The 24,639-nt window shown below is 38.8% G+C and overlaps 1 protein-coding gene across 1 annotated transcript in view; it reads left to right on the top strand.

The window, feature by feature from the left end:
• The window catches only part of gnl1 (guanine nucleotide binding protein-like 1), a 29,043-nt gene extending 4,981 nt beyond the window's left edge, over positions 1–24,062 (top strand). Inside the window, exons 5-12 of the mRNA XM_057834957.1 lie at positions 613–684; positions 4,121–4,313; positions 4,382–4,480; positions 4,544–4,726; positions 9,695–9,873; positions 9,944–10,130; positions 15,084–15,224; positions 15,310–24,062. Of these exons, the coding sequence (XP_057690940.1) occupies positions 613–684; positions 4,121–4,313; positions 4,382–4,480; positions 4,544–4,726; positions 9,695–9,873; positions 9,944–10,130; positions 15,084–15,224; positions 15,310–15,563 (1,308 nt within the window). The 3' untranslated portion in view covers positions 15,564–24,062. The remainder of the gene's footprint in view (positions 1–612; positions 685–4,120; positions 4,314–4,381; positions 4,481–4,543; positions 4,727–9,694; positions 9,874–9,943; positions 10,131–15,083; positions 15,225–15,309) is intronic.
• The last annotated feature ends 577 nt before the right edge of the window (positions 24,063–24,639 follow it).

The raw sequence follows: 24,639 nt of genomic DNA, 5'->3' as shown, positions 1-24,639 counted from the left end.
AATGATATATATATATATATATGTTGTGAGTTTATAATTCATTATGTTTTCAAATGTTTATTGTTCATTTAATTTTTGCACCATCAATTCCAATGGTCTTCTCACAAAACAAGTCCTATGCATCTTAGTTTGGAAACATCTAATGGTCAATAAGCATAACTGCTGTACAAAGCTGTGACCTAGCCCTTGTACAAAGGCAGAAGGCTTCCACATTCACTTTGAAGGCAATGTTCATATTGGCCCAAAAACTGATAATGAAAAACCGATGTAGAAATGATCAGATATTATTTTAAATGCTTTTATCTGCCGATGTTATTGACTAACCCCACTTTAAACCTTTAGCAAGTGTTTTGAATTCAAAATTTTAGTAGTTTATTTACTGTATCAAATCACTTTGATACACTTAGCTAAAATAAAAATACCCAATTTCATAAATGGCTCCTTAACAGTGAACCCCCCGCCCCCCCCCCACACACACTTTCAGAATATACAATAAAATCTCACTGATTGAATCACAAATTAAAGAGTTTTTTACATTATTTCTCCTTTATTTGAACTTATTAAAATACCCTTCAACTTGCTAAAGTGCTTTTTTCTCCTCTTTCGTGTCAGACATGGAGGCAGCTGTGGCGAGTGTTAGAAATGTCAGATATCGTCCTGCTCATTGTGGACATCAGGCACCCGGTAAGTGGCTTAATCAACTAAAACCAAGGAGGTGGAACACTGCCCAGATACTCAGTCTGGTTTACCTGAATAATCTAGTGAGTTTTTTTTTTTTTTTTTTTGCATTAGTTGACAATTTGGCTCATATACAGTGCTGTGAAAAAGTATTTCATTCTTGATTTCTGTGTTTTCTGAATATTTATCACACACAACAGTTTCAGTTCACCAAACTAATTTTAATAGTACACAGCGACAACCCAAGGAAATAGAAAATACCGTTTCTAAATGACAATTTTGTTTACCAAGCGGGAAAAATACAAATCTATCGGGCCCAAAGTGGAAAAAGTACCGGATTTTGTGGACTATAAATCGTACTTTTTGCGTTTGTGACTTATACTCAGGTGCAACTTTTGTTTCTCTCTGATAGCCACAAGATGTTGTGTTGTTTTAGGCTGTAGGTATAAAAAAAAAAAACTTGGTATGTTATGTTAACAGATGCTTATTTAGCCTATTGTTCTCCATTTTAACATTTTACTTTACCGTATAATGTTTGTTCTTGGTTTCAGCCAAATTAACCCCCCCCCCCCCCCCCCTCCAAAAAATGCGACTTTTACTCAAGTGTGACTTAAATGTTTTTTCCTCTTTGTGCATTCTTTCACTGGTGCGACTTATACTCAGCTGCGACTTACATTATAGTTCGAAAAAATACGGTTATTACAACCCTTGTTAAACCGCAAAATAACTGTTACTTATCATAGTTTTGGCAAAATTGAGTTCAATTTCACTGGACTTTAAAATCAACATAATGTCCCCTAAAACATTACGTTTTCCCAGTTTAAGCTTTTGACCTGTCGTGTTTTATTTGGCACTTCCATATCATTGCATATTGTTTTATTTACAATTTGTATAGTGTCCCAATTTTTGGGGAATCTGGTTTGTATATAAACACACAAGTAAATAGTCATTTCTGTTTGTGTCACATTTAACTCATTACTCATTGGCTACCATTGACAACGATCGACATCTAATTCATTTCGACTCGGAGCAGTTATTCTCTGACACCCTGCCAGTACACGAATCTTTCATGCGCCTGTACTAGGGCTGGGCGATATGGCCTTATGTACGTGTCACGATAAATTGAGCAAATTTACCTCGATAACGATAAATGACGATAAATTTGCCCAAATGGACTGTTATATAATTTGAAAATCTGAATCAATACATGGAATACAAATTAACCGTTTCTCATTGATTTATTAACCAGCTTTCAATTTAACATATTTACCAATTGTACATGCAGTCTAAACATTAAGCATACAAAATAATTAAAATATCTTGTACACAATACGAATTCAAGTATGAACATTTATTACAGCTTGTATGAATTGAACAATGTACAACATTATAAAAATCAATATGACGACTTTGCAAACATGTCATTGCAACACAAATGACTTACAGCTTGAACAGTACTCTTCAAAAAGAAAACTTATTGTCAACGGCTGCAGTGACATAATTACTCAACACAAGTGTTTACTTCAAGGGTTCAGTTTTTTTTTTTCTACAGCATTTTTTAAATAAATGCATGCACACATGCACCCCCACAGCCACACACACATTAAAGCCATACTGCTCTTATGCCAATGAAACATTTAAGATTTTATGATGGCAGTAATGACACCGAATAAAGCAAGCACATTGAGAAAAATAGCTGTGGCCATTAAACGCTCAAATTAAAGGCTTCACTGTTGGATTATACTTTATGCTGAATGCTTTACCATCATAAAAGCTATCATAGAAACCATAAACACACACATACACAGAAATACAAAATAACGCGACATGCTAATTGCTAGATGCAATCCGTGCCCAATCCACTCATTAAGTTAAGCCGGTTTGACAAGGTTAGAGCCGCTGTCTGACTCCATCACGTTCATTTGTAGCGTTTGCCGCTAGCGTTAGCCTGTGGCCTGACTACCAGTAGAAAGTACTGAAAGCACCTTCTCCTGAAATCGTGAGAACCAGGGAGGACAGCGAGTGAAAGTCGTCTGATGGCCGCCAAGAGTCCACTTAACTCATTCACTCCCAGCCCTTTTCACCGGAGCAACCCCCTTTGCTCCCGGCCGTTTTACTGGATTTTGACTGATTTTGCAAGGCCCACAGAAAATTCAGTTCTATTGCTATATAACCATGGAACTCATCAAAAGAAAGATTACTCTTTTCTTTTAGCAGGAAAAAAGTAAGTTAATATCTTTTTCTATTCCCTAGATATCAGCATTAGAAAATAGCTTAATTTGAGCAATTTTCCAATTTCTGATGAAAAAAGAGAAATTGAGCATATTGTAAAAGCATACGTCTCAAACATAACTTTGACTTTAACACAGCTATTTTTTGCGTTTGTGACATCCCAAACATCTGAATAATGTTTTCCTTCTACAAAATAACATAAACAACAAGACAAATAGAGCTTTTGATAGCACAGTAACAATTTATTTACACATAACTAAACTATTGAACTGAGAGATGACGCTGTTGTGGCCGCGGCTGTATCGGCAGGGTAAATTTTTCCCTCATCACCGCCTGTCTGTCTCATCAAGATAGATTTTTAAAAAATCTTTTGTATTGCGTATATCTACCTCATATCATATATCATATATATTTATATCTACCTCATAACAGAATTCACCTAGGGAACTTGTGTGGGTCATGTGCCTTGTGTTTTACATCGTTCTTTACATTTTTCTCACGCTTCTTACTTCTTCCAACTTCCGTTTCCTGACTATTTCTCTTCATGGTCTGATATGAGTTCTTACTAAATGCGCTACTGCCCTCCAGTGGCCAGTTTTATTGCTTTAAAATGGATTTTGAGCGTTGTGCTTTGGAGCGAACTTGCATCAGAACCTAGAGATGTCTCTTGTGAAAAATACCGTAAAAGACGTATAAATACGTTTTTGGGACACTGAAACAATTAAAAATAGAACATATTTATACGTTTTTGGGAGCAAATGAGTTGATGTCGGGTGAAAGTTTGGCGAGGCTCCCTTAAGCCGGACTCCCATCACATTTGCTTGTAGCGTTAGCCTACCAGGCTCTGTTTGTTTGATTTCCTGATAACCTCATGACTTCACACGAAAGCACACTGACTGCTCTCTTAAAGGGGAATGAACATAGCTGAACAACACAGAGTCAAAGCGGGATGAAAAGGCAATTTTTTGTTTCATTAAAATACCGAATATACGGACATGGTCAAAATTACGTTGGTCATCGTGAACCATCTCGGTAACGGTAAATTTTCGGTAAACCGCCCGGCTCTAGCCTGTACTCAATCTTACAGCCTGTGATAGCGTCTTGACATGCGCGTAATTAACGAACATTAACGACAGCCTTGTATATACGTCTCTCCCAGGTGCATAATTAACGAACATTAATGACAACATGGTGCGTACGGCTCTCCCAGGTGCTGCAATTTCCCCCTGAGGTTTACCGTTACATCACCGTCGAGCTCAAGAAGCACGTGGTGTTGGTACTGAACAAAGTGGACTTGTGTCCACCCCCACTGGTGATCGCCTGGAAACACTACATGACCTCACAGTTCCCGCAGGTGCACATCGTCTGCTTCACTTCCCACCGAGGACAGGCTTACAGCACGGGTGAGTGTGACGTGAAAGAAAAATCATTTGGGATTGTTGCTGATAGAATTGTTCGTTTTCCGGTTCAGTGCTGCAGAAAAAACGCATGCGAAGGAAGGCTGACTGGAGTCACGCTGGAGGCCCCACAGAGATCCTGAAGGCTTGTCAAGAGATCACAGCAGGACAAGGTAGGCGAGTTTTAACTTACTGACATTTACCCTTTTTAAAAACCTCACCTTCTCTGCACGCAGTCGATCTCTCCAGCTGGGAGCAGAAAATCCAGGCGAATGCCGTCGCCGAGCAACAGGATGAGGAGGGGCCGGATGAGGAGGCAGAGTCTGTGCTGGTGGAGCATCAAAGCGATAGCGCCCTGGAGATGACCAACCCAACGCAGGAGCTATACAAGGATGGCGTTCTTACTCTAGGTTGCATTGGTCAGTATATTTTTTAGTGTCCAAGTTGTCAATAGTCAATAGTTATTGCAGGGTTAACGCAGGTTTTTAAATATTTACTAATCTTGATCAAGTGTCTCAAAAATGCATTATATTTCCACAAGACGACACCATACACAACACAGAATAGTTTAGCTTTTATTGTCCAATCTCAGTTCGTTATTTACAAATTATCCTATCTATTAGACTATTAAGTCGCAATTATTTTCATAGTTTGGCTGTGGGTGCGACTTATATGTTAAATATTAAAGTGACAAACCGACCAAAATGATATGTTGGTTTTATATTAAGTTAATCACGTGACAGTGGGGCCAATTTGCACTTAACATTGTGAGGAGGAGACCAGGCTTACATTCACTTCCACAAAGAATAGCAGGTCATTAACTCAAATGTCATTCACAGTCACTTTGTCATAACAAAACTGCAATTATCACATAACACACTATCAAGCATAAATAAAGCATATAGAAGTAATAAAACAACTAGAACAGTAACTGAAGAAATAATTGGAAAGCACACGAACTTTCAATGTTAATTGCCGTATTTTTCGGACTATACAGTTGTGGTCAAAGGTTTACATACACTTGTGAAGAACATAATGTCATGGCTCTCTTGAGTTTCCAGTTATTTCTACAACTCTGATTTTTCTCCGATAGAGTGATTGGAACAGATACTTCTTTGTCACAAAAAACATTCATGAAGTTTGGTTCTTTTATGACTTTATTATGGGTCAACAGAAAAAGTGATCAGATCTGCTGGGTCAAAAATATACATACATGGATCTGAAAAAGCGAATCATTGACTTGAACAAGTCAGGAAAGTCACTTGGAGCCCTTTGAAAGCAGCTGCAGGTCCCAAGAGCAACAGTGCAAACAATTGTTTGTAAGTATAAAGTGCATGGCACTGTTTTGTCACTGCCACGATCAGGAAGAAAACGCAAGCTATCACCTGCTGCTGAGAGAAAATTGGTCAGGAGGGTGAAGATTCAACCGAGAATCACCAAAAAGCAGATCTGCCAAGAATTAGAAGCTGCTGGTACACAGGTGTCAGTGTCCACAGTCAAGCGTGTTTTGCATCTCTATGGACTGAGAGGCTGCCGTGCAAGAAGGAAGCCCTTGCTCCGAAAGCGGCACCTTAAGGCTCGACTGACGTTTGCTGCTGATCACATGGACAAAGATAAGACCTTCTGGAGGAAAGTTCTGTGGTCAGACGAAACAAAAATCGAGCTGTTTGGCCACAATGCCCAGCAATATGTTTGGAGGAGAAAAGGTGAGGCCTTTAACCCCAAGTACACCGTGCCTACCGTCAAGCACGGTGGTGGTAGTATTATGCTGTGGCGCTGTTTTGTTGCCAATGGAACTGGTGCTTTACAGAGGGTAAATGGGATAATGAAGAAGGAGGATTACCTTCAAATTCTTCAAGATAACCTAAAGTCATCAGCCCGAAGATTGGGTCTTGGGCGCAGTTGGATGTTCCAACAGGACAATGACCCCAAACACACATCAAAAGTGGTAATGGAATGGCTAAATCAGGCTAGAATTAAGGTTTTTGAATGGCCATCCCAAAGTCCTGACTTAAACCCCATTGAGAACTTGTGGACAATGCTGAAGAAACAAGTCCATGTCAGAAAGCCATCAAATTTAACAGAACTGCACCAATTCTGTCAAGAGGAGTGGTCAAAGATTCAACCAGAAGCTTGTGGATGGCTGCCAAAAGCGCCTAATTGAAGTGAAAATGGCCAAGGGACATGTTACCAAATATTAGCGCTGCTGTATGTATATTTTTGACCCAGCAGATTTGATCACTTTTTTCTGTTCACCCATAATAAAGTCATAAAAGAACCAAACTTCATGAATGTTTTTTGTGAAAAAGAAGTATCTGTTCCAATCACACTATCAGAGAAAAATCTGAGTTGTAGAAATAACTGGAAACTCAAGAGAGCCATGACATTATGTTCTTCACAAGTGTATGTAAACTTTTGACCACAACTGTAAGTCGCACCTGAATATAAATCGCATCAGCCATAAAATGCCCAACGAAGAGGAAAAAAACATATAAGTCGCACCGGAGCATAAGTCGCATTTTGAGGGGAAATTTACTTGATAAAACCCAACACATAGAACAGACATCTCCTCCTGAAAGGCAATTTAAATTAAAAATACAATAGAGAACAACATGCTGAATAAGTGTACAGTATGATAATGTTACATGATACATGAACAATGAAATGCGAATGTGGCAGGTATGTAACGTAACATAGCTATTAAGAGTTATTCAGATAACTATAGCATAAAGAACATGCTAACAAGTTTACCAAACCATCAGCGTCACTCCGAAACACCAAAATAACATGTGAAATGATATAATAATGGGTTAATAATTTCGCACATTTCGCTCCAGAGTATAAGTTGCAACCACCAGCCAAACTATGAAAAAAAAAACTGCGACTTATAGTCCGAAAAATATGGTACGTCCTGAGCGCTAGGGAGGCATGAGGCACATTTGGTCAGCCTGATGTTCTATTGTTTTTATTCTAACGACTATTTGGAGTGATTCTTTTTATTGGTCTGTTCCGTCTGCATAGGTTGATGGGTAATTTGTTAGGGCACCGTTACTGAGAGTTGTCTTGTTCTGTTGTGACCTGCCGGTGTGCTGCGTTCAATATAGCAAGATGTTCCTTGGAGTTGTGCGTTGTATGAGACAGAAGAGCAGCTTGTGAAAGTAAAGGCCATTGTCTCTATTAGGGATGTCACGATTGGATCACGTGATTTTTTCAGAGGATCGGGTTTTTATTTAAAAACCCACACCCTCCCTTCTGCTAAGAATTGCGACCAAACTGTTTTTCTTGGGTCACCAATGCACCTGGCATTTGGTATTTAACGTGAATGATGATTGACAGGTTTGTAGCTTTGATCTGGCCAGAGAAGTTTCGGTATAGCTACGATCAAAAGTACAAATGTGTTAGAATAGAATAGAATAATATAGCCCTTTATTGTCATTATACAGGTGTACAATGAAATTGTGGCGCAAAAGTGACTTGCAAGTATGAGAGCATAAAATCTAAATAAATATAAAATGTGTATGAGGTAGTCCTATGTTCAAGCAGTGCAAATAATCATTAAACTTGGAGCTGTGTCATAATTATGCTGTGGCAACTCGGCATAACTCCTTTTGTAAGTGAGAGGCTGTTTTCGGCAGCGCGAGCATCAAAGCGTGAGTGGGTTTGAGTGGACTCAATGAAACATTTAATAAGGACAAGCATTTATCTACGTTATTCTTGTTTGAAAATCTTTTACATTATGACAGTGGCAAACGCCCCCAAAATTGTTTTTTTACAATATCATTCAGGCCTTGTTAAGCCTGTCGCGATATGCAATAAGTCAAATTATCGCACGGTGAATAAAAATGAGGGCGGTAGTTTTCCCGGCTGCAACAGATGTTTATTGGCCATCAACACGCCGTGGAATTAAAGTTCAGGCATACAAAATACGGAAACACTTCTATATTCAACTTTGTAAAATGTTAGAATTGCTACATTGAGGCAATGGAAAAAAGACAATGTACTAACCACTTTAGTCTGCTATAAAACATTGACAGTCTTCTCCACAATGCAAAATTGCGGTTAAAAGGTGACACATCAAACATGAAAACTCGCTGGATTAAAGAATTTGCAAGCGATGTGATCAAAAGAAAAAAAAAAATGTTCAGATTTCTGGAGGCACTCGCATATACTTCAGATTCTACACCAAGAATAAATTTAAAACGACACCCATTATGAACAAACTGATTGGCAATGATAATATAATGTAATAAATTGCAATAATTTGACTTTAAATTTGTTGCATGCACACTTTACAGATGACATTCATTTTGGATCAAATTAACACTTTTAATGGGCTCTAATTGGCAAAAAAATATGACAGTGGGTTTCTCACCTATTTCATATTCTGCACCTAACAAGCTTCAAAATGACTCATGCATTGTGTGTTTAAAAAAATTTTTTTTTTTACAAATTTTAATATAGTTTGTTTTATTTAAGAATAGCAATTTATTGCATTTCAATAGGTGATTAATTAGGATGTATCGTCACTATATTTGTGGTTGAATAGGTTAAAAAAAACAGGCAATAATATCGCATATCGCAATAATTTATGAGACAATATATCGCCTACTAAAATTTGTTATCACGATATGTTCATATATATTTTTTTTTTACTTTTTAAGAGCTAAAAAGTTACAAAAAAATCCAGAAAAACAAGGGCATTGCCAAAATATACAAAAGTATATACGTTTTATACTCTGCAACACTCTCAGAAAAAGTGGATGAGGAAGTACTGTAAAAATACAGTATTGTAATATGTTTGGAACTTTTTTTCAAATAAATAAATAAAACAAATAAATAAATTGTATTCTTTGACACATCACTAGTCTCTATTCTATACTGTGGTCCCCTGTCACATTATTTTAAGTTGCACCTCAAGATGAAATGTACTGTATGTTCTTGGGGTTGGACTTTATTTAACACATTTCCCCATAAAAATGTGATACATAAAGTCTGAAAAGTACAGAAATCATTTTTATTTTTCTGTTTGGCACCTATCCTCAATTCTTGTAAAGTAAGATATAATAATAAAACTAAAAAAAAGGTTGGGTGAAGATTTTTTTCTGCATTTGCATTTCCTGAAACAACCAAAAATAACCACTAGATGGTGACAAAATATTATCCGAAAATTACGGTAGTTTGGCTCGAATCCAGTAACAGTCATGTATTTTTGGGTATTGTTGCAAGACGAGTTCCAAATCATATTTAACTGATTAGAGAGTTGTTGGTGGCATATTCATAAGTTGCTCTATTGAAAAAGATGGAGGCAAAAAAAGGCTTTGTTATTGCTGTCCTGATAACTTGCAGCTCACAAAACGATGCTTAGCATCTACTGTTTTCTCTGGCAGGCTTCCCAAATGTGGGCAAGTCATCCGTTATCAATAGCCTGGTTGGCAGGAAGGTGGTGAGTGTGTCCCGGACGCCGGGCCACACCAAATACTTCCAGACTTACTACCTCACCCCCACTGTCAAACTCTGCGACTGCCCGGGACTCGTCTTCCCTTCATGTGTGGACAAACAGCTCCAGGTAGGCTTGTTTTTTCCCCCTTTTAAAAAAAAAAATCTTTAAAACTATACCATGTATTTTGTTTTTTTAGATTCTAGCCGGTATTTACCCAGTGTCGCAGCTGCAAGAACCCTACAGCTCTGTGGGTTATCTATGCGAGAGGACCCCCTTTCTCTCGGTGTTGAAGCTCAAACATCCTAATTTAGAAGAACTCAACACCCAGCTGGGAGACCAGGTTTCAACGGAGCTCCCGTGGACCGCCTGGGATGTTTGCGAGGGTATGCAACGCTGATTAGAACTAAAATTGGCATGCTCATTCTAAAATTGTAGTCAGTTTTTGATCTAGCACATTGTATTTTGTCTATAGTTTACCTACTTGCTATGTTGTTACTACTTTCACACAATCATTAGTATAGTAGCCATATCCTTTGTAAAAACATAAGTGTTAAACTACAAAATGCAATTTCTGCAGAAATTGAGTGGGATTACGTTTTGCTCTGCCAGTTGGTAAATTCCCGCGTTTCAGTTTCTGATTATTTCAGGCAATTTAAGGGTATTTCCTGTTGATTTTGTGGCATTCCCGGGTCACCCCCTGTGGATTTTGGATCCACGGTTCCCACGAGGTCTTTAAGTTTTAAAAGTAGTGCTGTCAAATTTAGCGCGTTAACGGGCGGTAATTAATTTTTTAAATTAATCACGTTAAAATATTTGAAGCAATTAACGCATGCACGGAATGACGCCGTTTTAACACATTGAGAGGGCAAAGGCAAAGAAATGCGAGTGAGAGTCTTTTTTTACTTATCTTTTTCTTAACACGCTTAATTTAACTCAACGCAGAACATACTGTATACCATTGGCAGCCACTGACAGTCATGGTTGCCCAACTTCCCATCATGCATTTGGGCGGAACAGTTAAGTCGCTACAGTATCATTTAGTGAAAGCATGACAAAAATAATATTCTTATCTCTCAAAAAATAATGTTCACAAAAAGAAAAGCACTCAATGCAAAGAGAACTGGCATTCCCAATCAAAATAGCTAGGCAAAATACACATAGAACTTACTCAGACTTTGCCTTGGCTAGATCTCTAATTAATTTAAAACTCGCCACTGACACCTTGTGGTGTATTTCATTCACTACCTCACATAGTTAAAGACACCGTGGAAGAACGGCAGGGAGCACATGTGACGTCCCGTTTATTTTTTGATTGAAAATTTTACAAATTTTATTAAAACAAAAACATTAAGAGGGGTGTTTATATAAAATTATTATAACTTGTACTCAAAATTATCTTTTAAGAACTGCAAGTCTTTCTATCCGTGGATCCCTTTTAACAGAAAGAATGTTAATAATGTTAATGCCATCTTGTGGATATATTGTTATAATAAACAAATACAGTACTTATGTACAGTATGTTGAATGTTTATGTCCGTCATGTGAGGGAAAGGTAAATTCAACGAAGCCTGGTTGGGTAAACAATCCTTTCGCCTATGGCTCAAACCAGTGGATAGCAGTGTGTTCGAGGCTTTGCAAAAAAAGATTCCGCTGGGTACAATGGGCATGAAGGCGCTAGAGTCCCATGCTAAATCATCCAAGCACATAACCTTCATGAGAGTAACAAAACAAACTTCTTACATTGCCAGAGTTTTTCAGTCTGCATGAATAAGACAGCCAGCTGCTCAGTAGTGTTGTATCGGTCGCGAACGATTCGTTCTTTTTGAACGAATTGTTTTGGTGAACGAGACCGAACTAATCATCATCTGCACTGATTCGTTCTATGAAGGTGGTGCTTGTTCGCTGCGTGGGAGGGCGTTGAGCAAGCGGCAGCGTCTTCTGACATCGCACACGACCAATCAGACGCCAGCCTCATCGCGGGCAGGGGAGGGAGCGGAAACAGAATCAGGGCGTTTGTCACTCACGTCCACGTGTGGCCAATAAGCAGCCAGCGTGCAGGCAGGGGGGCAAGACTGAGTTTTGTCACTTCCCATTCAGTGACTCGGTCCTCCGGTTCCTGACCTAGCTTGCTGCTAACTTGATTTTCCAGTAATGACTATGCGGTGAACGAATCAGAAAATGAAAGGAAATGACTTTGTCACATATTTGTTAACGTGGAGCCTATCAAATGCTGCTCAAACAGACAAAAACACCACACAAATCTAGCGAGCATTGTTTAGAGTAGTACTTTTCTCAACAAACTCGTGACTGCCTATGACGACATACTATCAAATTTACAGTAATTTAAAACACGGGTAGCTACGAGGCAAGCAAAAGCTGAGCTGCGGTCGCGTGACGGCAGTGAAGCGGGCAGAGAACTGTCACTATATGGAGGCTTCATGGCAGCGATATTTACCTCATATGTGCACAGAAAAAAATATTTAGTATGATCACCATGATACTGATTTGCAATGAAACTGTATATACATGTCAATTTTTTCCCGAGTGTTTTATTTTATTTTTTTCGTGTCAGCGTTTCGGGTGTTGGTTGGTTTGACAAATTATGTCAATCCGTCCATCATGTGCTACTCAAGCGCCCAAAACAACGCACGCAGACACGGGAGATGTCGCAATATGTCTACATTTTTCTTAACAGACTAATGAGAGTAGAAAGGCGACATCGTAAAGAGCTAACAATTATTTCTCGTCAGCATTTGACGATCTGAGATGCGGGGACGGCAGGGGAGCTGACCGGATTATTTTATTTATTAATACCAGTGCAAAAAAACAATATGATCACCATAATACTGATTTGCAATGAAACTGTATATACATGTAATTTTTTTCCGAGTGTTTTTTTTTTTTTTTCGTGTCAGGTGTTGGTTGGTTTGACAAATTATGTCAATCCGTCCATCATGTGCTACTCAAGCGCCCAAAAACAAAGCACGCGGACACGGGAGATGTCGCAATATGTCTACATTTTTCTTAACAGACTAATGAGAGTAGAAAGGCGACATCGTAAAGAGCAAACAATTATTTCTCGTCGGCATTTGACGATCTGAGATGCGGGGACGACAGGGGAGCTGACCGGATTATTTTATTTATTAATACCAGTGCAAAAATTCAACACGATCATCTTAATACTAAAAAACAAAAATACAACAGAGCGAGATGTAAATATGATGTGTTGGTCGTTCCATATTCAGAAATTAAACTTTCGATGTATTTTTATTTTCGTGACAGCAAACATGCTGTATATGTGATTGTATGTGTGATCAAGAACCTGCTAAAGAAAGTCCGTGCGCCCCCGCCCCCTACTCCCCTCACAAAAGGAAAATGTTTAACCGTGTCCTAAATCGAAATGCAAGCACGAGCCATGACTTTGAGCCCATAGAACTAGGACAGACGACGCGGAAGTTCTCCCTCGCTTTTGCAGCAGCAGGAGGGAGATGAGGCTGTCTGTGAAAGCAGAATGATACCGCCTGTCACTCATTTCTGAAACTACGACGAGTGGTCAATGTGGAAGAGAGGGAGGGACCAAGCAATGTCACTTCCCGTTCAGTTATACTGCGAAGCGGTCTTTGGTGATTCGTTCGGCAACGTCACTTCCCGTTCAGTAACCGAACGATTCGTTTGGGCGGGGAGGGAGATGAGGGGGGCGAACGATTCGTTGAACGATTTGTTTGAACGAATCTTTTTACTGAACGAACCGGAATGGATTCGTTTACTCAAGTGAACGACAAATCTCGTCACTACTGCTCAGAAGCCTGAAGAGACAGACGCTAAAGCCAGCCAGCAAGCTCCTAATGAAAGCGATGCGACAGCAGCTAACGCTGGCCAGCTAGCTGCTAGTGCTACAGCTCCCCTTCATCCCAGCCCAGCTACGATTGCTAGTGGATTTGCAAGAGTGGCACATTGTTTGGGTCCGTAGAAACTGTGAAAGCAAAGGTGTTGTGTTTGCCCGGGAGTTTAAGATGACGCCCGCCATGCTAAATGCTAATGAGAACACCTCTACTTTGCCTGTTGTCCGTGTCTGCGCTGTGGGGGTATCGCAAGGGTAGCCTATTCAATACGCTGCATTCTTAGATCCTGCACTCATTCCACATTTCCACTTTCGAGAAATAAATTGCCGTGTTGGCCCGAATATAAGACGGCCCTGATTATAAGATGACCCCCCTTTTTCAAGACTCAAATTTGAAAAAAGACTTTTTGAACACCAAATTTTTATATAGAAAATAATTACATCTGAAACAAACAATTCTAACAATATATTTGAGAGAGAAAAAGCATGTTTTTTTTTTGTTTTTTTTTGCCTCATTCAAATCTTAATATCTGAACATTTAAATATGTAAACTAAAGTGCAATCACATTCTTAAATGAATGGCTTCTGTTTTTTTAAATGTAAATAAACCAATCTATTGTGATGAAACAACAAAATTGCAATAACTGCATTAACCATCAAATTGAAATCTAACTAACTGTAGGCTTGAAACATATCTGAATAAGGAAAAACATTGCAATAAAATAATGCAAACTGGTTAAACTTGAGAGTAGCTAAGATCTGCCATGACAGAACATTACTCCAAGTTCAGCATTCGCCTCAATGATATCTGGCGCCATCTGGCGTCGGGAATGGGTATAATGTCTAGACCCCGAATATAAGACGACTCCCACTTTTTCAGTCTTATTTCAATGCAAAAAAAAAAAACCCATCTTATATTCGGGCCAATACGGTAACACAAATTCACGTGTTTTGTTTTTCTTTGTCGATATGGCTGTGAATAGTTTTTTTTTTTTTTTAATGATCTTAATTAGGTCTTAAAAAGTCTTAAATTGAGGAAACCTGTAGGAACCCTGAGATCACTAACTGTTGATTTCCGGATCACTATTATTTTGGGTCACTTACTGTTGATTTGCGGCATTGCCAGGTCATCTGTTGATTTTGGGTCACTTCCTTAAATCGTAGGTTGCCTGTTTCTTTTATATTTCATTTTATGTCTATATTTGATTTTTATTTAAATGATATTAGCACATATATCAAGTAGTACATCTTTTTTCATAGTTTTTAGGGTAACAGGGATCTTGTGGTTTAAAAAATGCGGTTAGTTTAAAAAGAAACTGTCGCACCTAACTCAATGAAAAATTGTGTTCCTCTATGTACTTAAGGTCTGGCTTTTTTATGTTCCGATAAATACCATATACTGTTCAAAAGGACATTTTCTCAAAAAAGTTTGCTTAAACTTCAGATTTCTGGATTTTGGAGGCTACACTTTATTGACACTGCTCTCGATTTCCAGCGTGGGCCGAGAGGAGAGGCTACAAGACTGCGAAGGCGGCTCGTAACGATGTATACCGGGCAGCAAACAGCCTACTGAGATTAGCCACCGACGGCCGCCTCTGCCTCTGCCTCAGACCACGTGGCTACAGCTGCTTGAGAGGTGAGCCACCTGAGAAAATCTGCAACATAGACCATAAAACACTTTCGATACTGTATATAATTTACTGCATGCATGCCATCTACAGATCATTGGGAAAGTCACACAGATATCCCAGATATTCTAGCCCTCCAAGGACGGACGTCAGAAGACGACAGCGCAGGAAAGCGAGACGACGAAGAGGATGGCGAATCTAGCACCGAGCCCGAGGAAGAGCGAGACCGCGACGCGGACGATGACGACGACGGCGATGAAGATGAAAGCTTCAGACGGAGCGAGCGCACGACGTCCGGCTTGGCCGTCAACATGTTTAATGTTCTCCGGGAGAATGAATGTGAGTGAATGGATGAAATTATTCTGGTATTTCTTGCTCCAACTATTTCATTCCGATATCTTCCTTCCCTCAAGATACATTCCTTCTCATGTGTAGTGACCCTTTCCGATATATATCTATATATTTATATATATTAAAATGCCACCGTTGGGGAAGCTAGCTAGCATGCCTGCTTATAAGCCCTCTTCTCCTGTACTTCAACAAAGCCACTAGATGGCAGAAGGTACTGAACAAAATTACCTCTGGACTTGTCACCGCAATTCTTTCCTTAATTCATATTGCCTAATGTACCTATACTGTGTATTTGCCAGAGAAAAGCCCATAATTTCCTGATATTTGCACACTCCCGCCCAGATTATAGAACATATTTTTCTACTCCATGCTGTGCCTCAGCTATGCTCGTTCATGCACTAAGCTTTTTCCTCTTGATGTCAGCCAGCGGGTGCGAATCCATTTTTTTTGTGTGTTTGTGTGTGTATTCTCAGAATGAAAAAAAAAAAGTCAGTTTAGGGATGGGCATCATAATCTTAAACAAGCATTCAACTGCTCAACTGGAAGAGTTCAGAATCAAATTGATCTCATTACCCGACAAAATAAAATAAAATATACAATGCATATTACCATAGGAATTCTGATTAACCATTGACGGCGATAGATGAGCCATAGTCACGTTAAAAATGAACTGTTTTTAGATTGATCAGTGATTTTGTCACATTTACTTATACCAAATAAGCAAAGAGGTGAACAACCTTCTATTTTTCTAACAGCTTTAACTTATTGGCTGCCATTGACAGTGATAGAGGTCCAATCCATTTGAACACATTTTAAATGGTTTGGTCATCTCCTAGTGACAAACTATTTTAAATTCACACTAGAAGGATGAATAGACCCACATGCTTTGACGTCCATTATCTTCAATGGCACTGAAAAAGTTATTTCATTATTGAACTAATTGTCTGCTGCAAAAAATGAGCTGTTTTGTTTTTACGTTAACCAAACAGTAACTTCAGTGTATTACCACTTAACAGTTCAACAACATTCCTACTTTTGTAACGGCTTTAAAGGGGAAGATCAGAATTTTTGACATCAAGCTTAATCTTCGATTTAGCGAGGGTTTAATTTATCTGTGGCGTTGATTTCAACAAACTCCATTCGTAGATCTGTATCGTTTTTTTGTTGGCATGCTGAGTCAGCCCAATTGACTCGTGTTAGCTTAGCCACATTACTGACAAACTGCACAGAATTTGTTGAAATCAACTCCACCAACTAATTACCTTATTTTTCGGACTGTAAGGCGCACCTGACTATAAGTCGCCACCCACCTAATTTGACACGAAAACGGCATTTGTTCATAGATAAGCCGCTTTGGACTATAAACTGCAGCTGTCCTCACTATATTATGGGATATTGACACCAAAAGATATTGACTGGAAACACTTTATTGACAGCGGCATCATAAGACTGTCATAAGACCATATGAACCACCATCAAGCTTTGAACGAATTGGCTGCAAAGCTTCATTGCTTCAAGGAGCTTCATTTGGCTATCACTGCTCCCTTGAAGGAGACAGTCAACCTTTGCTGCCACCTGCTTTCAACACTGTTGACGTCCAACATGCCTCCTAGCATGCATCGCGTGTTCTATGCTAATTATTTCTTCAGTTACTGTTACAGTTGTTTCATTAATTGCTAGTTAGGATATTTGGTAATACTTGATTTGACAGTAGCGCCATAAGATTGTCATGAGACCCTCATAATTATGAAATGACACTGCCATAAGCATTAATGAATGCTTATGACAGATGGCAAATTATCTCGCTTTTGTATGGATCAAAAAGATCAGAGCTGGACATAAATGTGTGTGACATGGTAGTAACATAATTTACTGGATGACACTTAATGACATCTATCATAACTATTTATTAATGCCCATGATAGTGTCATGTTGTAATTATGACGGTCTTATGGCAGTCTTATGACGCTCCTGTCAAATCGAGTGTTCCCTATTAACCCAAATAAATCAATAATCCACACTGGACTATAAACCGCAGGATTCAAAATTAGGAAGAAAAGTAGCGGCTTGTAGTCCGAAAATTATGTTAAACCCCTGCTAACTATAAGATTAAGCCCGATGTAAAAAATTCTGAACTTCTGCTTAATGTTGTATCTAAGGCTGGGCAAGTTAACTTTCAAATTAATAGTTTTTTAAAAAATCGCGCATTAACAACAGTAAGAAAAAGTTTTGCCTTTTTTAGACTGTCCTACAGTTACCCCTCGCTACTTTGCGCCCTCAGTCCATCACAAATTTTATTTCAATTAAAAAAAAGAATACAGTATTTAAAAATGTTGAGGTATATGCATGTATACGTGTACAAATCATTCTTTTTTTTAATCTCATTTATATCATAATTATTACATTTGCAGTGTGTAAAAAAAACTATACATTTGAGGTTTTTTGTTTTTATATGCTTTAGGGGGGGCGGGGGGGGGCATGTCTTATGTTTCTCTTTCCAATGCAGTTAAATCATTATGACTTCCTTACCAAGGGGACACCATGTAGGGAGGAAATACAAGTAATAACTGATAGGACAGGAAGAGGGAAGTCGTATACATAATAGTCCTTCTAAAAAATTAGCATATTGTGATAAAGTTCATTATTTTCTTTAATGTACTGATAAACATTAGACTTTCATATATTTTAGATTCATTCCACACAACTGAAGTAGTTCAAGCCTTTTATTGTTTTGTTTTTTTGTAGTTCAAACCTTTTATTGTTTTAATATTGATAATTTTGGCAAAAAAGTCAAGAAAAAACAAAAATCCCTATCTAAAAAAATCTGCATATTTCATCCGACCAATACAAAAAAGTGTTTTTTAATACAAAAAAAGTCAACCTTCAATTATATCAGCTATGCACTCAATACTTGGTCGGGAATCCTTTTGCAGAAATGACTGATTCAATGCGGCGTGGCATGGAGGCAATCAGCCTGTGGAACTGCTGAGGTGTACGGAGGCCCATGATGCTTTGATAGCGGCCTTAAGCTCATCCACATTGTTGGGTCTAGTGTCTCCCAACTTCCTCTTCACAATATCCCACAGATTCTCTATGGGGTTCAGGGCAGGAGAGTTGGTAGGCCAATTGAGCACAGTAATGCCATGGTCAGTAAACCATTTACCAGTGATTTTGGCACTGTGAGCAGGTGCTAGGTCGTGCTGAAAAATGAAATATTCATCTCCATAAAGCTTTTCAGCAGATGGAAGCATGAAGTGCTCGAAAATCTCCTGATAGCTAGCTGCATTGACCCTGTCCTTGATAAAACACAGTAGACCAACACCAGCAGTTGACATGGCACCCCAGACCATCACTGACTGTTGGTACTTGACACTAGACTTCAAGCATTTTGGCATTTCTTTCTCCCCAGTCTTCCTCCAAACTCTGGTACCTTGATTTCCGAATGACATATAAAATTTGCATTCATCTGAAAAAAGTACTTTGGAGCACTCACCAACAGTCCAGTGCTGCTTCTCTGTAGCCCAGGTCAGGCTCTTCTTCTGCTGTTTCAGGTTTAAAGTGGCTTGACCTGGGGAATGCGGCACCTGTAGCCCATTTCCAGCACACGGTGGCTCTGGATGTTTCTACTGTACTCCAGACTCAGTCCACTGTTTCTGCAGGTCCCCCAAGGTCTGGAATCGGCCCTTCTCCACAATCTTTCCTGCCACACTTTTTCCTTCCCACAGACTTCCCACTGAGGTGCCTTGATACAGCACTCTGGGAACAGCCTGTTCGCTCAGAAATGTATTTCTGTGTATAAGCCTCTTGCTTGAGGGGGTCAGTGATGGCCTTCTGGACAAGCAGTGAAGTCGGCAGTCTTGCCAATGATTGCGGTTTTCAGTAATGAACCAAGCTGGGAGTTTTTAAAAGCCTCAGGAATCTTTCACAGGGGGTTTGAATTAATTTGTTGATTCAGGTGATTAGGTTAGTAGCTTCTTTATGTAGAGTACCCTTTCATGATATGCTAATTTTCTGAGATAGGGATTTTTGTTTTTTCTTGACTTTTTCCCCAAAATCATCAATATTAAAACATTAAAAGGTTTGAACGACTTCAGTTGTGTGTAATGAATCTAAAATATATGAAAGTCTAATGTTTATCAGTACATTACAGAAAATAATGAACTTTATCACAATATGCTAATTTTTTTAGAAGGACTAGTATACACATATACAACTTTTTATTGGTTTGTATGACTGCAATTAATCGCAAGATTCTCAGGCTATTTATCGCCAGTAAGATTTGTAATTATTGCCCAGCCTTAATTATTTCATGAGTTAATTAATTGGCTGCTATTTATTGTGATCGACGTCCATCCGAACTGCCACCTCCTCGCAGTCAAAATGGATTGGATGTCTGATTGTCAAGAGCACTGAAACATGATCATTTACTGCCAGCCATCCCCGTCAGAATGGATTGGACGGCATTTGTTCCGACCAACCAATCGGAACAGAAAAATGCTGAACCCTGAGATGAATTTGAAATCTTGCTTGTTAAAGAAACAATCCCTTTGCTGACACAGTTTAAGTTACATCGGCAACTGATTCGAAATTCCTTAAGATTGGATGAAAAAACACTTACAGGAAGCAGTACAGCCAAGAGAAACGGTACCATTTCATGAAACATACTAGAAGTTTGTACTATTAAGTTTTGCGGTATGTGTGTACCCTGCTTGTAGAATTATGACTTGACCTAAAGCATGACTTCCCTAGGCAATGGTATGAAAACTACAGTTCAGAGTGTTCAAATAACAATAATAAAAGAAAATGCCCATCCCTCCAATTGATCCAATCAATAATGTGACCTCCTAGCTCCGCCTGTAAGCTGTCAATCACGGGACACGAGCGCCATTTCATACTCAGGTCAGCAGAAACTAGTATTACCAGTCAGAGGTTCAATTCTCTGATGATTACAGAGAAGTATAGAGTTTCTGAGAGTGCTGTGTTCTTTGGTGTGGCTTTGGATTCTCATCTTTCTCAATGGGGATTGAAAACCTGTAGTGTTTTAACTACTTGGCTACACAATCACGTTTAAATGGGAGTATGTGGCATTCAGTCCAACAAAGCTCTTGGACTTTTTGGGTTTTTGGGAGCGATGTTCTTTCATCGCAGTGTGAGGCAGGAAACATCATCATCTATTTCCACGCACGCCAGAGCAAATAAAACCCCAGCTACGAGAGTGTTATTTTTTCCCCAAACGTCCACATGTTCTTTTAACTGCACAGAGGGAGGCAAAGTGGATTTAGAATTTTCGACTTCCATGTGTCCCCGCCACGATAAGCAGCCAGCGTATTATGTCATTAAATGTGACTTTTGGCGTTATCTAGTAAAAGCTTCGCTCCATCTTCCACATTGTCTCACTCTTCTAAGCGTCATAAAAGGAAGGTTATAAAGTGTTAAGGCTGGACGAGTATTTATGATGCCTGCCACATTGCTTCTTTTGTTCCAAAATCTCTTCACCGGACTGTTCTCTGCAATAAAAAAAAAAAGTCCTTAAAGCCATTTTGGGGGTTGTTGCATCTGTAAACAAATTGTGTTGACTGTCACTTGCTATTCATGACATCACAAGTCTTCTGTTTACATTTGAAAATCTAGTGTGTTGTGTGGCGTGTGAAGGCTACATCATGAATTATGTGTCACGGAAAGACTGCTGAGGATGATAAATGGCTAACGTGCAAGGATAAGAGCCACAACAACTGCCAAATTTAAGTTTGTCACTACAAAATCCAACAGAAGAAGGTAAGCCACGTTAAGTTTGAGTGTATGACCTCACCGAGCACATCACTTGAGTTCTAAATAGTTCTCAGTAGTCAGCTGGGCTATTTTATATCACTATAATGATATATTTGAAAGACCTGTCACAATTGGAAAATGCATAAAGTAGTGCTGTATCAAACCTTAATAGAAGAAATGCAGTAGCATAAATATTTTTGCACAAATGTTAGATGTAAGAAGAAATGTAAGATATTTGTTTATTAGTACTTGTGAGTGGATTTGACTTCTACCACGATATTAAGATAACATAGTCATAATTCATGTTAATAAGGGAAAGAATTTGGTTGTCTGCTTTCTTTGTAGCTAAGACATCTTTGTTTTGTTAAATACTGCCATTTCGAATTGTTTTGAATTCATAATTCGTCACACTGTTTGGGAAAGTGACAAAGAGGGAGACAGTGTTCAGGCTGGAATTCCCAACGTGCCTTGCTTTTTGTAAAGATATATATATATATATATTAGGGCTGTCAAAATTATCGCGTTAACGGGCGGTAATTTTTAAAATTAATCACGTTAAAATATTTGACGCAATTAACGCACATGTCCCGCTCAGACAGTATTCTGCCTTTTGGTAAGTTTTACAGCAATGCTTTTTTTGCTGTCTAACAGCGAACTCTTGTGGTCGCTTTGCGACATGGTTTATTGTTTTCTTGCCAGTTCAATATGGCTGCACGACGTCTCGGGCTGACGCCTACGTTGTAATGTTGTGCATATATGATCCTTGGACAAGATTTGTCCGTAAGTATGGTTGTTGTAAAGAATGTACATATTATGTTAGTAAGCGAAATGTTATATTTTTTGTATGAGACGCTTTTTGTTTATGTTTAGTGAACCTGTATAGCGTGCTAAGCTAACGTTGTTGCTAATGCAATGCTTGTGTACTTTTTTTGTAGTTTTATGACGGTCTAAAGAGGACAATGGTTTGAGGCCATTTTATTAATAAATCAGATGAAAAAGGAAGAAGTCTGATTATTAAGGCGTCGTTCACTGGCTGTCTAGCTTTGGAAAAAGTAGACGCTTCGGAGTGAGGATAGCATAGACAGATTTATATGACAGTAGAGTGAAATGCCCACTACAGTCCTTATGTACCGTATGTTGAATGTATATATCCATCTTGTGTCTTGTCTTTCCATTCCAACAATTTATTTTACAGAATATATATATATATATATATATATAATTTACAGAAAAATATGGCATATTTTATAGATGGTTTGAATTGCGATTAATTGCGATTAATTACGATTAATTAATTTTTAAGCTGTAATTAACTCGATTAAAAAATTTTATCGTTTGACAGCCCTAATATATACACTAAAGGTGGGAATCTTCGGGCACCTAACGATTAAATTCCGATTCAGAGACTCCGATTCGATTATAAATCGATTATTGATACCCCCCACCCCACCCCCCTCCCGCTTTTAATGTTTTGTACATAGTTCCAAAATTGTTCAAAAATCCTCTCAGGCTAAACCAAACTACTAGTTCTGTATCAACTTAACAGTTCAAAATGGCAAATAAAATACTCATGTCCCCATTCTGTATCAGCAGCTTTAAACTACATTCAATTAATTTAATGTTGTGAATCAACCGTTAAAAGTTAAAATTGCTCCCGTTATTCCATAATTTCCCTTCTGTCTACTTTTGACATGTCAAAGTTTTAAAACTGTTTCATCATTTAAAGATAGATTCAAGTCAGTATTTTAACGACTTAGGAGTATTTTAGATAAAAAGTTAATTAGGTTCGCTACAACAGAGCCTTCTAGAGAGGTCTACTGCTTTAAGATGGCGGCTGTTTACTAACCCCGGCCGAGTCTGTCATTTCGAATCCAGTTCTCTAATACATGTTCTAACTCTGCCGTCGTCTGTCATTCTGCATCTAGTTCCACATAAATGTGATATCTTCTGTAGCCGTATGTGGCTGTATGTTTGTAGCAACTAGCAACTGGGCGTTGTTTGTAGCCGCTGTCGGCCACAGTCAGGTATGATTGTTTTTTTATGTAGCGGCATGAGTTGAACATATTTACTCTCGGTCCATTCCTCATTGCGCCCCGAAGACCGACTGTGTTTTAGTTCCGCTTTACCTGGTATAATTCAATAATCGGAACTTGGATGTTTGACAATCGTTCTCGAATTTTCCACGACCGAATCGCGAATAATCTAAGAATCGGAAATTTCGCACGCCTCTAATATACACTGCTGGCCAAAAGTAGGCACCCCTGCAATTCTGTCAGACAATGCTCAATTTCTCCCCAAAAATGATTGCAAATACAATTTCTTTGGTCGTAATATCTTTTTATTTTGCTTTCAATGAAAAAACACAAAAGAGAATAGAAAAAAAAATTAAATCATTATCACTTTACACAAAACACCAAAAATGGGCCGGGCAAAAATTTCGGCACCCTTTGAAAAATCATGTGATGCTTCTTTAATTTGTGTAATTAACAGCACCTGTTACTTACCTGTGGCACATAATAGGTGGTGGCAATAACTAAATCACATTTGCAACCAGTTAAAATCGATTAAAGTTGACTCACCCTCTGTCCTGTGTCCTTGTTTGTACCACATTGAGCATGGAGAAAAGAAAGAAGACCAAAGAACTGTGAGGACTTGGGAAGCAAAATTGTGAGGAAGCATGGGCAATCTCAAGGCTACAAGTCCCATCTCCAAAGACCTGAATGTTCCAGTGTCATCGATAAGTGTAAAACCCATGGCACTTTGGCTAACCTTCCTACATGTGGACGGAAAAGAAAAATTTACGAGAGATTTCAACGAAAGATTGTGCGGACGGTGGATAAAGAACCTCGACTAACATCTAAACAAGTTCGAGCTGTCCTGCAGTCCGAGGGTACAACAGTGTCAACCCATACTATCCGTTGGCGTCTGAATGAAAAGGGACTCAATGGTGGGATACCCAGGAAGACCCCACTTCTGACCCAGAGACATTAAAAAGCCCGGTTGGAGTTTGCTAAAACTTACCTGAGAAAGCCAAAAACGTTTTGGAAGCATTTTCTCTGGTCAAGTGAGACAAAACGAGAGCTTTTTGGGAAAAGGCCTCAACATAGAGTTTATGGAAAAAAAGCAGGCCTTCAAAGAAAAGAACACAGTCCCCACAGTCAAACATGGCGGAGGTTCCCTGATGTTTTGGGGTTGCTTTGCTATCTCTGGCACTGGACTGCTTGACCGTGTGCATGGCATTAAGAAGTCTGAATGCTACCAACAAATTTTGCAGCATAATGTAGGGCCCAGTGTGAGAAAGAT

This window comes from Corythoichthys intestinalis, chromosome 4 (assembly GCF_030265065.1).
Source record: "Corythoichthys intestinalis isolate RoL2023-P3 chromosome 4, ASM3026506v1, whole genome shotgun sequence".
In the NCBI taxonomy this organism is placed as follows: Eukaryota; Metazoa; Chordata; class Actinopteri; order Syngnathiformes; family Syngnathidae; genus Corythoichthys; species Corythoichthys intestinalis.
This window is presented reverse-complemented; position numbering and strand designations above follow the sequence as displayed.